General features: G+C 34.3%; 2 protein-coding genes across 2 annotated transcripts; one reads left to right on the top strand and one right to left on the bottom strand.

Moving 5' to 3' along the window:
- Window positions 1–3,306: 3,306 nt before the first annotated feature.
- LOC132173557 (spermidine synthase 1-like) lies at window positions 3,307–7,407 on the top strand. The gene is made up of 9 exons (XM_059585073.2): window positions 3,307–3,505; window positions 4,082–4,158; window positions 4,264–4,386; window positions 4,482–4,586; window positions 4,825–4,897; window positions 5,008–5,079; window positions 5,237–5,432; window positions 7,001–7,130; window positions 7,229–7,407. The coding sequence occupies exons 1-9, from the start codon at window positions 3,307–3,309 to the stop codon at window positions 7,346–7,348; spliced, it is 1,095 nt and encodes a 364-aa protein (XP_059441056.1). The 3' UTR covers window positions 7,349–7,407.
- A 2,998-nt stretch (window positions 7,408–10,405) lies between these two features.
- Window positions 10,406–14,136, bottom strand: LOC132173790 (uncharacterized). Its single transcript, XM_059585396.2, has 4 exons — window positions 13,687–14,136; window positions 13,050–13,130; window positions 10,849–10,988; window positions 10,406–10,725 (listed from the first exon to the last, which is right to left on the bottom strand). Exons 1-4 carry the CDS (start codon window positions 13,999–14,001, stop codon window positions 10,476–10,478), a joined length of 786 nt encoding a protein of 261 aa, XP_059441379.1. The 5' UTR covers window positions 14,002–14,136; the 3' UTR covers window positions 10,406–10,475.
- Window positions 14,137–15,870: the final 1,734 nt, after the last annotated feature.

Here is a 15,870-nt window from a genome sequence, read left to right on the forward strand (position 1 = left end):
ATGAGAATATTATGCGGGCTAATAAGGTTAATCAAAGGGTGCGAACCATCGGGCCTTGAGCTAGATCATGATGGTTTCGAATTAAGATTCTCTTCATTTCATTTGAACTGGATAATATTCAGAGTTATTTTTGTTTCCTTAAAAAGTTAAAAGACAAAAATGTCATTCCACTATAACTAACTGGATAATATCTTGTTCAAATGAAATAGAGAGGATATATTCCGATAGTTCCAAGCTAGAATCCTGATGACAGGGGAGGCCGCCTTGTAACACCACAAGAAATAATTAACTAGTAATTATCTCTTGAGAGATGCTACGTTTACAAACAAATTTTACAACATGATGTAGCACAACATGATTGAAAATGAGATAAATTCAACTTTTGAAAAATCCAATTATATTGTGCCACATCATGTTGTAAAAGTTTTTTTTTTATAAAATTTGTTGTAAGCTTAATATTTTTCTTATCTCTTAGTACGCCTCCCGCCGAATTCTCTCAAGGAATAAATAAGACCAATATGGATCATGAACTCTTTTCTAATGCTTCAAAGAAATCATTAAAATAATCATCACATCAAATATATTAGAGCAACTAATGATAATGATAAACATCCAAGTTATGGTCTCAGACCAACAAATCTCCGAAATAAATTATTACAGACCAAGTCTCAAAGAAATACCCCAAAGTCTAGGACGAGCAAATCTAACGAATACTCATGGTTAACATAAAATCTATAGTAATCATATATATATATATATATATATATATATATATATATATATATATCCAAGAAAGTATTATGAAGTGGACTGTCAAAATCATGCTACATCTCTCCACTTAGCAGTGGGTCCAACATCTCAAAGATCAACTTAATTAATGAGGTGGTCCAAAGTTGGTCTCCTGTCCGAGTCTCCAATATGCATTCTTGAAGGATTGAACAACTATAGAACACAAATGTTTTAAAGGTGAAAGAGACAAAGTGTAAGTACACAACTTAGTGAATAAAAAAACATAAGATTACAAGTAATATTTTGTACGTGAACAAAGTTTGAGTATAAATGTTATTTTAACTTTCTAGACAGTAATATACAATATTGTCATCAGTTATAAACATATGGATGCAATATAAATATAAGATACGTGATAATTAAGGAAACATGTCAAAATGTATTCTAAGCCTTAAAATCTTTGCTTGGAAGGATTGGTGATGTTCTGAGAGACCTATAGTACAATATCGATGCCCCGATGCTTCCACATACTGTCTTCGTTAGTGGCGCGACCAAATTTAAAACCCCAGGTGATCCACACAACTAGCTAACAACACCATCATTATGACCATAAATCAAATATGGTTGCACAATCACCTATAAAACCATTGGATTAAGGCCAAACATAAAAGTAAATATCTTGGCCATAGAGATTAACCCGTATAATGGTAGCCATAGCCTTCATTAATCATACATGAGATGCTATGTCATGTATATGTTGCAATTTACAATGTCTTTTATATGCATGTATTTATAAATCCTCACTTATATCAGCTCATGTTTTTTCATAAAAGAACTAGAGTTCACATAGTGCGAAAAGATATTTCATGTGAGTTGCAAATATGCACGTTTATCGTATAAAATAGTCATGCTATAAAATAATCTGAAATAAAGTGTATTTGTGTAAATTTACTCACCGGGATCGCAAGGCTCCTCCAAATAACGTTTGAGAGATTCAACACCCTTGACATCTTAAAAAAAAAAAAAAAATCATTGATCAAACTTAATCTAAGCTAATACATCATAAATCTTAAATTGGGGACATAACAATCATTCTGCCATATAATTGATCGTTCATTTATCGGGCTGATTAATCGTTACCAATCATTGGACTAGACCACCACCGAAAATTCGGTTCTTGGTTAGAAATTGTCATCTCAATTCTAGATCAATGTAACCCATTCTAATCACAATCTAAGGTCCTAACATGCATCATAACATGGTCCTAATCAAGAACATAACATCCAAAATATCAATGCTTGTTAAACCAAACAAAACTTCAATCCAAAACTAAGCAAACCATAGATTTATTTCCAAGCATATAGATTCACTTTCATACATTTAAACAGAAACTAGGTTACTACCAAGAACCCCAAATAACCCTTGCATGGTAACATAATCCAAGATCATCTAACCATCAACTTGTCAATAACTCAATCAAAATCAACCTAGATATCATAATCTACTAAACCTCAGGCAAATCTATGATCAATAGATTAATACAGTAGGTAAAACAAGTAGAAACATGTTGGAAACAATAACTAGAACGAGATTAAATTAGGTAAAACAAGTAGAAACATGCTCGAAATAATAACTAGAACGAGATTAAACTAAATGATTATCTCTTCTTGAGTGAAAACCCTCAAGATCCACTTTCTCTCTCCACCTCTGTCCTCTCTCTCTCTCTCTCTCTCTCTCTCTCTCTCTCTAAAGGTTCCAAAGGCTGAGAAATATCGAAATGAGCCTAAAGGGTCGAGAAACATCTCTTAAAACAAACTCATGCATGTCCAAAAGGGTATAAACGTTTTAAAATAAATTTGTTGTAACCGTCCATCGATCGTTCAAAAGTACTAGGTGGATTGTTCGTTACTAGGGTTCCATCGATTGATTGATTATCCTCAAGATCATCAAGCTTATCCTTATCTTTATTTACACATTTTTACTATGAATCTTAGTGGTTATCTTAACTCATTTGATGATTTTAAACTAGGTGAATTGGTAGTGTCGCAATACTTCTGATAGGGGCCCATTTGTTCGAACATGCTAGTGTGCTCAGGTCGCTCAAGCACTTGGTCGGACAAAAAATGGACCCTATCGAGAGCCTCTCTAGGCGACCATATATGTCCGATTGCCAGGGCAGGAAAATTGTAGAATCCCAATGCTTGTTTTTTCATTGTGTGGTACGGTTGGCAGTCCATGATTAGTGTACTTATAATTCAATGCACTTGGAATTTAATTAATTAACTTTTTATGATTTCACAGAAACTTCTTCTTGGTCTCTCAATTTTGAAGGGATTTTCGAATCCATATGATAATTATGGTAATCAATCAGAATCCAAAAGTGACATATTTTAAGACAAAGCGTCCACTAGAATCCCAAATGCGAGCCCATAAAATGACAGTACTTGACTACTTGGACACAATTAGAGTGCTTGATCAGAGGTTTCAAGAACTCATTTATATGTCGACATATATATAAAAAGGCAAACCACTGAGGTGGCAAACACCAAAAGGAAGGCGCAAACGAACTCAATAGAAATGACTGCTAGCATTGTCTCTCCCGCATTCTCTAAGGATTTCTACTCAAAAACCCCAAAAGAAGCTGATGTTGTGATCAGAAATGGTGAAAAAGATCAAGTCTCTTCAGAAATATTAGGGGAGATCAAATGCTCTGCTGATCATTGTAAACACCCAACTATTCCTGGCTGGTTTTCTGAGCATTGCCCAATTTGGCCAGGTGAGTTTCACTTAATCCAATCAACTTTTCAATGAATTTAATTCTTTCTTCCTGCATATATATATATATATATCTTTCTTCAGATATATATATATGCTGAAGAAGTCAGAAGAACTTTCTCATCACTAGTTCTATACATTCATAGTTTTCCATTAATTAATATCAAAATTAAAGTTGAGAAAGATCAATTAGCAAAGCAAAAGTTGATAGATGGCTATTGGTTTCTTGCACACTAAAACATGTGTCACACGTTGGATATTATTGGTGCTTTTTGTGCATGCTAATTTGATGAGAAATTGCAGTACATGTGGCTCCTCTTAATTAATTAATCCCCTCATAAAGACAAACGCATTACATATTGTCATTATCTTATCCTGCACTTTTCACAAAATTTATTAAAAGAAGAAGAACAACAGACAAAACATCATAAATCTTCTCACATTTGGATTTGTGGAACACAATCTTGCGCATGCGTTCTTAGTTCAGCATAAAAGTTGGCCAGCTATTAATTTTGCTTTGAAAGTGTTTTGTTCCACTTGCACTGATGAACTTTATATGAATATATATGTCGTGTAGGGCAAGCACACTTTTTAAAAGTAGAGAAAATATTATTTCAAGGATCATCCAAGTACCAAAATATGATGGTGTTTCAGGTATATATATATATATATATGCATTATTATACATATATATATCTTCCAATTAAATTAGTTTTTAATTAGTTGAATATATATATATAAATAAATATCATATTGCAGTCATCAGCCTATGGTAAGGTTTTTGTTCTGGATGGAGCCTTACAACTTACTGAGAAGGATGAATGTGCTTACCAAGAAATGATTACCCACCTTCCACTTTGCTCGATTCCAAATCCAAACAAGGTTTTTTTAAAAAAAAAATTTATTTTATATATATATGCAAGAAAATATTAATTTATACAATTAAATATTTTGCTCCATCTTAATTTATTTATCAGGTATTGCTTATTGGGGGAGGAGATGGAGGTATCCTACGAGAAATCTCTCGCCACTCTTCTGTTGAGCAGATTGATATTTGTGAAATAGACATGATGTTGGTTGATGTGAGTACAAAGTTGTAATCTCTTTGGACCCCAATATATTTTCACATTTAAAAAAAAAATGAAGTTAAATTTTCAAAAAAAGAGTTTCACGTATTTATTATAATAATATCTTAAGGGAACTATATATATATATATGACTTTTTGACCAAGGAAAAAGAAAAAGACAAAAAACTAGGCTAATTTTTCGTTTTGGACAAAAACTTTTTGAATGATACAGTTAATTGGTGTGGTTTTTAAGGTGTATAAGAAATTCTTCCCAGATATTGCAGTTGGATACGAGGACCCTCGAGTGACACTTCATGTTAGAGATGGTATATATATATGTCCATCAATGTTTTTTAATATTCTCAATGTTTGCTGCCGCATGAGTCGATCTCTTCATATATATATATATATATATATTAATTTTTCTTTTTGGCAGGAATTTTATTTTTGGAGTCTAATCCGGGAGGAAATTATGATGCAATAATAGTGGATGCATTCGACCCAATAAGTCTCTCTCTCTTTCTCTCTCTCTGTCTCTCACGTAACATATACATACACACACGTTGACTAATCAATTATCAGCAATTTTCTGGCTTTGAAATTATTGAATATTAACAAAGTTATAAATGTATATATATGTGTGTGTGTGCATGATACAAATTCAGGGCCTGATCATGAGCTTTTCGAAACCTCATTCTTTGAATTGGTGACAAAATCTCTCCGTCCAGGAGGAGTATTGTGTATCCAAGCAGAAAGCATATGGTTTCACTCCCTTGACATCGAACAACTTGTCCAAAAATGTCGCCAAATATTCAAAGGCTCGGTCGAATATGCATGGACAATTGTTCCTGCATATCCCAGGTATATATATCTATCTATACATATATGCATGCACCCTTTAAGTTAATGTACGTATGTATATATATGCCATATTTTCCTGAACTTCTAGATTTTTTTACAGAATCTGAATGTGTTAAATTAGTTATGTCGTTAAAAAAGTTGACAGAATCTATTAATTATGTGTTAAATGAGTGTGGGTGACCGGGGGTGCTTTGGCCACCCCCAAATGACAAAAATAAAAAATTAAAGGGTGGCGAACCATTCTCAATGGCCATAGGTAGGGGCAGTTTGGTCACTCTCTCTGGCCAACTTAATTTGTGCTAATATGGCACATTAACGGGTTTTGTTAAATTTTTTTAACGACAGTGATAAATTTGCTATTTTTTGCTTATTCAAAGAAGTGATTAATCACTTTTTTGTAACTCAATATACTATTTGTCAAAACCTCAAATTACATGAACTAAAATTACATTTATCTTCTTTTTTTTAACCCATGCCGACAAACATTTACAGAGTCAATTTTTAGTGTATCGGGGGAAAAAAAAAAGTGATAATCGTTATTCGCACATTAATGGTCAAACCAGCCATGTTAAATTTGCCAGAGTAATTATTAGTGTGTTTCTTAAAGGGTTTGGACCTTTATCAACTTTTTCACAGATTTCTTTTGGGATAATATGGAAACCATGTAAATATAAAATTAATAAAATTGCATTCCTAACATTGTTATAACTAAATATGTTAGTTTGTGGACACTTTAGTTTCCTTGGGAGAAATGTTAAAAATTTATAATTATTTTATTTTAACTAATTTTTAGATTTGTTTCTATTTTTTTTTTTAATGATGGTTGATCTAAAAGTTGATTAAGACTGTTATGTCATTATTGTAAAATAGTTATGAGATAAAAATATAATTTCTAACATAAAATGAGACCTCACAAATATCCCACAAGATAAGGAATTTGGCTTATATATATATATATCCCAAAATATAATTTATCCTGAGAAAAATTAATAGTAAAAATATGATGATTATAGGAAATGCTAAAGTATATTTGAATTACCGTAAAGTTAGGGATTTGAGGAGGATTGTGTTATCTTGATAAAGATTAGATTAGCCGAACTTCAAGGATTTAATGATGATTAGATGAGAACAATATGATCAAATCCCTAACTTTAAGGTTAAAGTTCAAATATACTCAATAAGAGACAACTTTGAATTTTTTTTACCAAAAGTAGTATTACTAATTAGGTTAATTGCGTCAGTCACTTTTGACTAGAAAGTCTAGATTTTGTAGCGTGAATTTATAACATCTTATAATGAATGTGCTCATGACTTAAGGACCAGATTTTGTAGCGTGAATTTATAACATCTTATAATGAATGTGCTCATGACTTAAGGACCAAAGAAGAAGAACAGTGTCAAAAGGTTTTGTAGGATGTATTAGCTTACAGATCATTTTTTCAACATTTTTTTTTCAGTAAATTTACCATTAAATTTGTAGATTCATGTAGATCGATCTCACACAAATTTAATAGTAAAGAATGATTTTTATAATTTATCTTAGCTAATAGATCATATGTTAATTTTAGTGGGGTTATTGGTTTCTTGCTTTGCTCCACCGATGGCCCACCCGTAAACTTCAAAAATCCAATCAACCCGACGGACCCGAATGAGAGTTATGGGGTGGCAAAAGGACCCTTGAAGTTTTACAACTCAGAGGTAATTCCTTTGCCTCTTCAACAACCCTCATCATCAAGCTCTTGGCCCATGATTTCCATTGCTATGCCTCCTTCCTTTTTTTTTTTTTTTTTTTTCAGGTACATTCAGCAGCCTTTTGTTTGCCATCCTTTGCCAAGAAGGGTGATGAATCCAAAGTTGGTAGCACCATGAATGGAGTTGGTACAACTACAACTACAACTAAAGACATAATCAAGTGAAAGTTTCAACCAGATGAAGCAATTTGAATGCCATTTTGTTTGCCATGTTTTGCACACAACCCGACAATAATCTCACCAAACATAGACATCATAATTGTGTTTTGATTGTATTTGCCAAAAAGTTAGATTTGGTAGTAAAAATCATTTTTGCTGGCTTGAAAAAAGGCAAGTTCACACTATACGCAATCCATTTTTGTTGACCACAAGCCTCATCAGATTGTATTGCCAAAAGTTAGATTTGCTTCTGAAAAATCATTTTTGTTGGCTACTTCACAATACATGTTTGACCACAAGCCCGATTATGTAAACATTATTTGTCTAAGCAAATAGCATGAATCATGGATTTCCTTTTCTTTTCTTTTATTTATTTATTTTATTTATTTTTTAATTTATATGTTAGGTTATATATTGTACATTGTCCCACATTGATTATTGGTATATATATATATCCCTCTTGTATAGTATTATGAGTGATTCTAGCGGTGCGCAAACGGTTATAACTGGCGGTTATTGGCTATAACCACTAATTGCAATTGTCTTGGGTAGTTATCGATTTTTAATAACCGCAACCGCCTACGCGGTTAACGGTCCGACGGTTTTATAACTGTTTTTTTTATATGAGCTTTTTAAATGTTTAGAGCCTTTAATTTGCCTATTTTTTGGGCTTGTTTTAAGGGTTTAAGGCCAAAATGATTTAAAAAATATGAAAAAAAAAATGCTGTTTTTTTGGCCAACTAATGTTTTGGAATAAAGCTTGGCCCAAACACCAAAAACAACATGGTTTTGGATGGTTTATTATATATTTTATTACTATAAAATATTTAATATATATTTTAATATTATTATATATAAATTTAGGCGGTTAGCGGTTATTAACTGCCTTGCCCTATCCCTAAAACCGCTAACCGCAACCGCCCTAGGCGGTTAATGGTTTTTAATAACCGCCTACCAAAGCGGTTAGCGGTTGGCGGGGCGGTTATAACCGCCCCGTTTGAACAATTCAATATAGGACAAAAATGTTTAATGACCTTAAGAATTTAATGTGGGTTTTAAATGTTTATCACTTGGCACTATTTTGAAAGGGTTGGAGGAAATTTTTGTCCTTCAATATATACCTAGGGTTTGAAGAACCGATTTGCTCTAATACTACCTTATAACGACTCCAATTATTTATACAATTAATTTATAAAATACCTTGGAATGCTACTAGTATGCCTCGACAATAAATGTGCAACAAAATTTGCTCTAATTTTTTATTTTTGAAAGCTTTAATCATCAACATAAATGCACTAGATCTTTAAGGCATAAACATCGATGCATTCATCTACAACTATATACATTTTTTTTTTTTGACATGTCCACATAAGAGAAGGAGGAGGGAGGATTCAAACTAGTGACCTCTGCTTCATTAAGCGTGGTCTACAACCGATTAAACTATCTATTGAAGACGCAATTATATACATTTTACTTGCATGTTAGAATACATCACTATAATTACATAATCAAAAAGCATTTATGTCGTCCAACTTAACATTTAGTCACATCGTATAATAGGGCTGAAAATATTCTAACATAAAAACTTTCTTTCTTTTCTAAATTGCATGTATTACATGCAATGCTGGAAAATGTTATGCCATATAATTTCTACTATATATATATATATATAGAGAGAGAGAGAGAGAGAGAGAGGAAAATAGGCACATGTTCTTTCTCTGTCTATTTCTCTATCATAACATATTCATACTTTCACAACTTTCATAATAACATATACATGTGCCTTTTTCCTTCTTTCATACTAGAAAAACTTTTTCCTTTTTTTTTCTTTTTTTCTTTTCAAATAGCCATAAAAAATCTACCAAATGGTACTTCATGTCATGAATGACTATATAAAAGTGGGCCGCATACCGCATTGTAAACTTACAACTGGGGCTATGATTTGAAAATATTTGGTGTCTTTTAAGAAGTTTGTCTCACCAAAAAGCTATTTTGGTAAGGCTATTGTGAACACTCTTATATAAAGTCAAAAACGTGTATTATCCTATTAATTATTTTTTGTGAGAGTAGAAAACTAATTTAAAATTTCAGTAGTTGAAGTATTTTGAACTTATATGCTTAATAATTTTGAGGATTGGTAGAGATACAAAAATCAAAGAAATACCATCTTATTGATATATTGATACTCAAACCTTAAACAACCCAAATCTATCATGAGCGCTACAACCAAAATTTGTCGTTAAAAAAATTAGGCATGGGCAATAGCCTCTAGAAGCAACGGAACGTACAAGTTACAACGTAGAAGTTAAAATATATTAAGAAACAATTATTTTGTTTATTTTTTATTATTGAAAAGACACTAATTTTGATTTTTTTTTTTTTTATACATACTAATTTAATCTGCAAATTTAATATATTTTTTATTTATATTTTAGTCCTCCTATCTTAATATATTTTATCATTCATGCTTTGGCCCTTTCAATTAAAATATATAGGCGATGGTAAGAAAAATCATGATATCTTTTTGTCCTCCATCTTGAGAGCTATTGGAGGATTCGAGTTTGTTGGCTTCCAAACCAGCTCAATTTCCTATGGATGGTAAGAAAAATCATGATATCTTTCTGTCCTCCATCTTTAGAGATATTGAAGGATTCGAGTTATTTTGGTTATAACAGATTAGTTAGTTAGTTTCTGTTATCTCGAGATCAGAGTGTATGAATTATGGGGTGGCAGCAAAAGGACCCCCCAAGTTGTACAACTGGGAGGTAATATTTTCTCAACAACAATGCAGATCCACTACTGAATGGAAAGAGAATTATTGGTTGAGAGTTTATGTAACACTTTTTCTCTCAAATCCTTTGTAGATTCATACTACTGCATTCTGTCTGCCATCTTTTGCAAAGAATTCAAAGGTTGATGATTCCAAAGTCCAGTTTCATACCTGAGCTTATACTGACAGTGACAATGCTGTTCTAATGGCAGACATCAAATGATGCTCCAAACAACTGCAAATGTGCAGGGCATGTACATAGATTGCAAAAGCTTGTCAGACTGACAACAACCTGAATAAATCAAGAGTGAGTTGAAGCTCTTCATATGCATCAAATGATGCTCGAAACAACTGCAAATGTTGTCAAGGGGGAAGTTGCTCTATTTCAAGATCTTTAGGGTACATGGACATAATACACAAACAGTGAGGGAGAAAAAAATAAGTGGCTAAAAAGACAAGAACTCCAAGGTCAGCCTCTTCGCCAACTGCCGGCCGACGAGGATTTGCCCAGTATACTTGACTAGCACACCATAAGCAGTACAGGCTTGCTATGATCAGCATAAGTTTCATTGATTGATATGATTGTTTTCTGGTGGACTTTAAGGACTTCACTCTGCACACCAAAAAATTCAGCAATATGATTATGCCGAGAATTACACCCGTGCCAGGAATATTAAACAAGATTTAAGATGAAGTATCCCAACAAAACAAAATCAAAATGGAAAAAGAAAAACACCTGTTGATGTAAATAAAGCCACCAATTAAGCAAATGCATAAGAAGCCAACTACAACAACGGCATCTGGATTGATAGGTGCTCGGCTCTCCCACCAGCCAGTGCTTAATATCCAACTATACATCGTTGAATGCCCATTTTCCTGAAAATTTAGAACATAGTATATGGTCCATGAGTCCATCAATTTGAACGACACATAACCCACTAACTACAAATACAAATAAAATTGTGGCATCCAAAGAACGTAACAAAAATTTATAAACAAGGCTCTTTCTTTTAATAGCCATGAAAAGGAAATTCTTAAGAACAAAAAACATGAGTCTGCTTCCTGTGGCAACAATTGCTGTGTGGTGCTCATAATCTTTGGGTAGCCCCATGTTTTACTAGCCAGCAAACCACTGACAAGGGTGACTAAAATGTCTAAGTTTCAATTTTTTATATTAGACTTCTGTATAGATACATTGCAAGGATTGGGAGCTTTAAGCATTAAGCAAAATCAAGCTACCATAAATGCTTTATTGAGTTTTAAGGCCAAAGGATGGAAATTTTCTGCAACATTGTGTACTATATATTCAGTAAATGCACCAACCCCCCTCAATATGACTCAAGCAAATCCAATTCAAGCAAACACAGCAGACTAGCAGCTCACCTCAGCTAATTGAATTCAGTTTACATGATTATATGTCATGTTGACTCTATATAGAGTGTAGTTTTTCTAAATCGTATGTCATCAAAGACTTTCCAGTTACCTCAGCCTATGTTTCCTTGCATGACCCCTACCCTAGCAGCAGTTCAACTTCAACATAAGCAGAATGAACTCAACCAATTTAGGGGAATTACCATCCGTATTACTCTCCAGTAAGGCTGCTTCTAACTTCTCAGAGATGCAACTAATAGCAATCTTATCAAATTTCTCATGCCATTCATGCAATGAACATCTTTATGCTCCTTTTCTGAATGTGTTGGAGAATTGCTTTTCAATCCATGCCATCACGCATGGCTGGTCCTAATGGCCATATATGTCAATCAAACAAGTAAAAGCAAGTGTTGTGGCTACTCTACTTCAACCTGTATCTCCTTCGGAAGGTCTAAGACAAGAAAAGCAAAGCTTGCTCTTGGGTATCTAATCTCCATTAATCTACAAACATATTTCTACTCCTCAATTTACTATAATTACCTTCCACACAAGAAGTATTAATCCTGTTCACATCAAAACTACCTTAATCTAAATTGTCTCGCCATGTCTGATTCTCACCCTAGATCCCTAGATATGGCCCGTTCATATCACTATTGCACTGCTAGCAAGTAGCATATCCATGGAAACTCTTTTTGCATATGCCCATTAATTCATGTCATTGAGCATTCTCTAAAAGGTAAACTTACTTTCTCCATTATGCAATTGATCTATGCAAACTGAAGTTCCATCTTACATATCCTTCAATAAGCACACAAACTTACTGTTGTCTACTCTTACAAAAATTAGCACATTTCACTTCCAGAACCATGTCATTTTTGTTCTAACTCAATAAGAACAAAGAAAACAGCTCTCACCTTCTCCCTAAATATTTCTATAAATTGCCTATATTATGAGAAAGGTTGAATGATCAATGTCTCTACATGAAACAAGTGATTATCCAATACCTTCTTTTCATGTACTGATTTTTTCTCAACTATTTCCTTCCAACCTGCTCCCATCCTACAACCTTTATACATTGCTAGGAGCGCAAAATAATGAATACATCCTCAGTTTTCATATATACAGAGCAGACTCTCACACGATACATTCAGCACATTTTCTTCTCCTAAACCTTACCAACGACTTAGTTGGACAACATGTTATAAATGCATTACAAATCCAAGTTACCGCCGGAGTATCATATGTCCAAGAGCCCTTCATGCTTCAGCACATCTACGGAGCAGAACACTTTCTCACCATGCATCCAGCACATTTTCTTCTCCTAAACCTTACCAATGAGTTAGTTGAACAACAGACTATAACTGCATTACAAATAGAAGCCAGTGCCAGAGTATTATGTCTCTTAAAGCCTTTCATGCTTCATTGTCCTTGAGGCTTCTTTAACTACAAATAGCTTAACCTTCCAGAACAAAGTCACCATCATTGCTTTCACTAAATTAACTGAAAAATACATAAAACGAAACAAATAATTACTGCCAAAAACATAGCGCATTAGCTCCTACATACCTCAAACAAGTGGTCTAGGAAAAAGTGCGTTAAAGAACCTGCTGAGACCAACAATAAGCATTGCTTCTTAGTAAGTGGCACCTGCAGCATAAAAGACAACAAGATTTTATTACTACATCTAGCAGAAGCAAACCTTACAAAACTTAATTATACGACATCACTACCTACAACTAGGATTGCAAACCTAAATGACTCTTTAAATCTCAAACAACCATTTCAACCTTGTGCCTATCCTTAAAACCTCTTTTGTCACTGATGAAAAGAAAGAACTAAATTTAGTATTATTACTAAATTCATTAATTTGGTAAACTTAATGAGTTATTGTTTCTCCATAAACAATCAAAAATTTAACTCTTTTTGTTTTTCTGCTTTGTACCAATACTATCATTCAAATTGGGAGTCTAGCTTTGCAATTCCAACGTAATTCAAAAGATTCAATCAAATGAAACCATTGAAACCCAAATCCCTTAACTTAAAACCACCATAACACATGATCCCAGGCTCCAAGCTACTGAATTCAGATTTTCCACGCATTCAGTAACCCAGAATTCAAAACTCAATTTCCTTCCTACTCCCACGCTTTCTCAGCAACCAAACAACGAAAACATAAAACTTTTAATCTCAGCGACTGACTCACCCCAGACACTGAATCGAGAACCCCTTTTTTGAGCAGAACCCTGGAGACCCAAGAGTAGAGAAAACACAGAGGGAGCCCAAGAATCAGGACGTAGTAAAAGGGATGGTGGATGACATCGGCTAGATCGGAAGCAAAGGTTCGGCCGAAGCCGAGGGTGGCGGCAAGCCACTCGGAGAAGGAGCCGATGTCAGGGCCGAAGAAGGCGTTGACGGCGTAGGTGAGAGTGTGGTGCGGACTGAAGCGGCCGTTGGTGACGGACGTGAGGGCCAGGCCCGAGCCCATGGCGTACATCAGGTGCGGTCCTGGGCCTGGCATGGCTCGCTAGCTAGTGTCAGCAGCGCAGCTCGCAACACCACGAGCACAGAGTCTCTGAGTTAGAGATGGGTTGGTTGGCGTTTGCCTTGGTTTGGATTAAAAGCTCCAACTTTGAACATTTGGGCTTTAATGGGTCTGATTATAAATTATTTGTGTGACACAAAAATATATATTTGCTCTGTTCGTTTGTTGATTTTTAGAATTTTTAATTTGTTTTTAATTTAACAAGTCTGATGAGAATCCTCCTCTCTCTCTCTCTCTCTCTCTCTCTCTCTCATGAACATTGCCTACTTCTCTCTAGCCTTGGGAGACATGAGGAGTGAGGGGACCAGAAGAGGAGAGCTCTTCCCGTACAAGAATGAAGGAAGCCCATTGAACTTTTTTGTCCTTAGGCGTAATGAGATGTAGGACGGTACAAGCTGGCGGTTATTAACGATTACTAACTACTATCCACGTAATTGTTTTTGATATGTAGTTGGCAAAAACCACTAATTACATATGCAGATGTGGTTAGCGGTTTGGGAGTATGGAAATGTTGTTAATACCCTTATATATACGCACATAAAACAAATTCATCAAAACACCATAATTTTGGTATAAGGTTTAATCTTTAGTTTAGGGTTTTTTTTTTTTTTTCTCGCCCCTCACATTCACGCTGTAGCTCTTTAACTTTCTCAGCCTCTCAATACAGCCCACAAGACACGCCACGCCGCACACAAGCCACTGTGTGACATCAACAAGCTACGTGCGACACCACCACCCACGACGCTAAGCCCAATGCCACCGGCACCGTCAAAAACCCACTACTCTAGGCCACCACCCAACTATAATAGATCACTTTTTTCTCTTCTTTTTTATTTATTTAGGGTTTAGGTAGATCACTTTGTATTAATTCGTTAATGTTTCTTTTGGTTTGCTGGACATTTTGTCTGGATGTTTTGGAGGCCATTTAAATGTTGGCGTAAACACACACACACACCAGAATCTAGATATGTATGAGAATGGAGTAGGTTAAAAGATTGGGCCTGGGCCAATAATATTCGTACCTAAAAAAGGATAATTAGGTAATTTTGGGAAGCGATAAGAAACGTGAAAGAAAAGGATAAGAGCAGTGGAACATTCCATCAACTAGGGGTGGGGCTGGGGGGCCTACGCTATATCCAGTGTTTTTCTTTCAGCGGATAAGGACCGGAGACTCCACGCTCCCTCTCCTCACGCAATCACACTCCAACGAGTCTACGACACCCTGCCGTGTAACACGGGGATGCTCGATAGTCGATGCTCCATATTGGATAAGGCTCTGGGTCCCACTCCATTTTTTCCATTCGCATGTAAGGAAGGAATCATTCCTCCGCTCTTCGTCATCATCCAACCACACGAAACGTGGCACCCAAATTAATTAATATATATTTTAAGATGAAAAATGCTTTTTCCTTGATTTTTTTTTACCTAATCATCTCAAATGACACACAATTATATTATTTTAAAAAAATATTTTATTTGAGAAAAAAAAATATTAAATATTACACTTTTATTTAATTGGACTAATATATCAATTTTCATTAATCTTTAATTTTTTTTAAAAAAAATAATAATGACAGATCTAATAGTTGGCATAACAATAGGACCAGAGTATAATAATTAATACTGCCATTTGAAAAGTATTACATACCATACACGCATCTTACATATATTTCATAAAACTAATATGGTAATTAAAGTCTAATAATCATTAGATAAATCCTAAAAAAAATGGGAGTGGCTACTAGAAGTTCAAAGATGTTTTGTGTGGTATTTTCATTTTATTTTCTAAATTTTTAATTAAAAAAATGATAAATACTGAAAGAAATTATTTGGTAATGATTTAAA

This window comes from Corylus avellana, chromosome 3 (genome assembly GCF_965113065.1).
Source record: "Corylus avellana chromosome 3, dhCorAvel1.hap1.2, whole genome shotgun sequence".
In the NCBI taxonomy this organism is placed as follows: domain Eukaryota; kingdom Viridiplantae; phylum Streptophyta; class Magnoliopsida; order Fagales; family Betulaceae; genus Corylus; species Corylus avellana.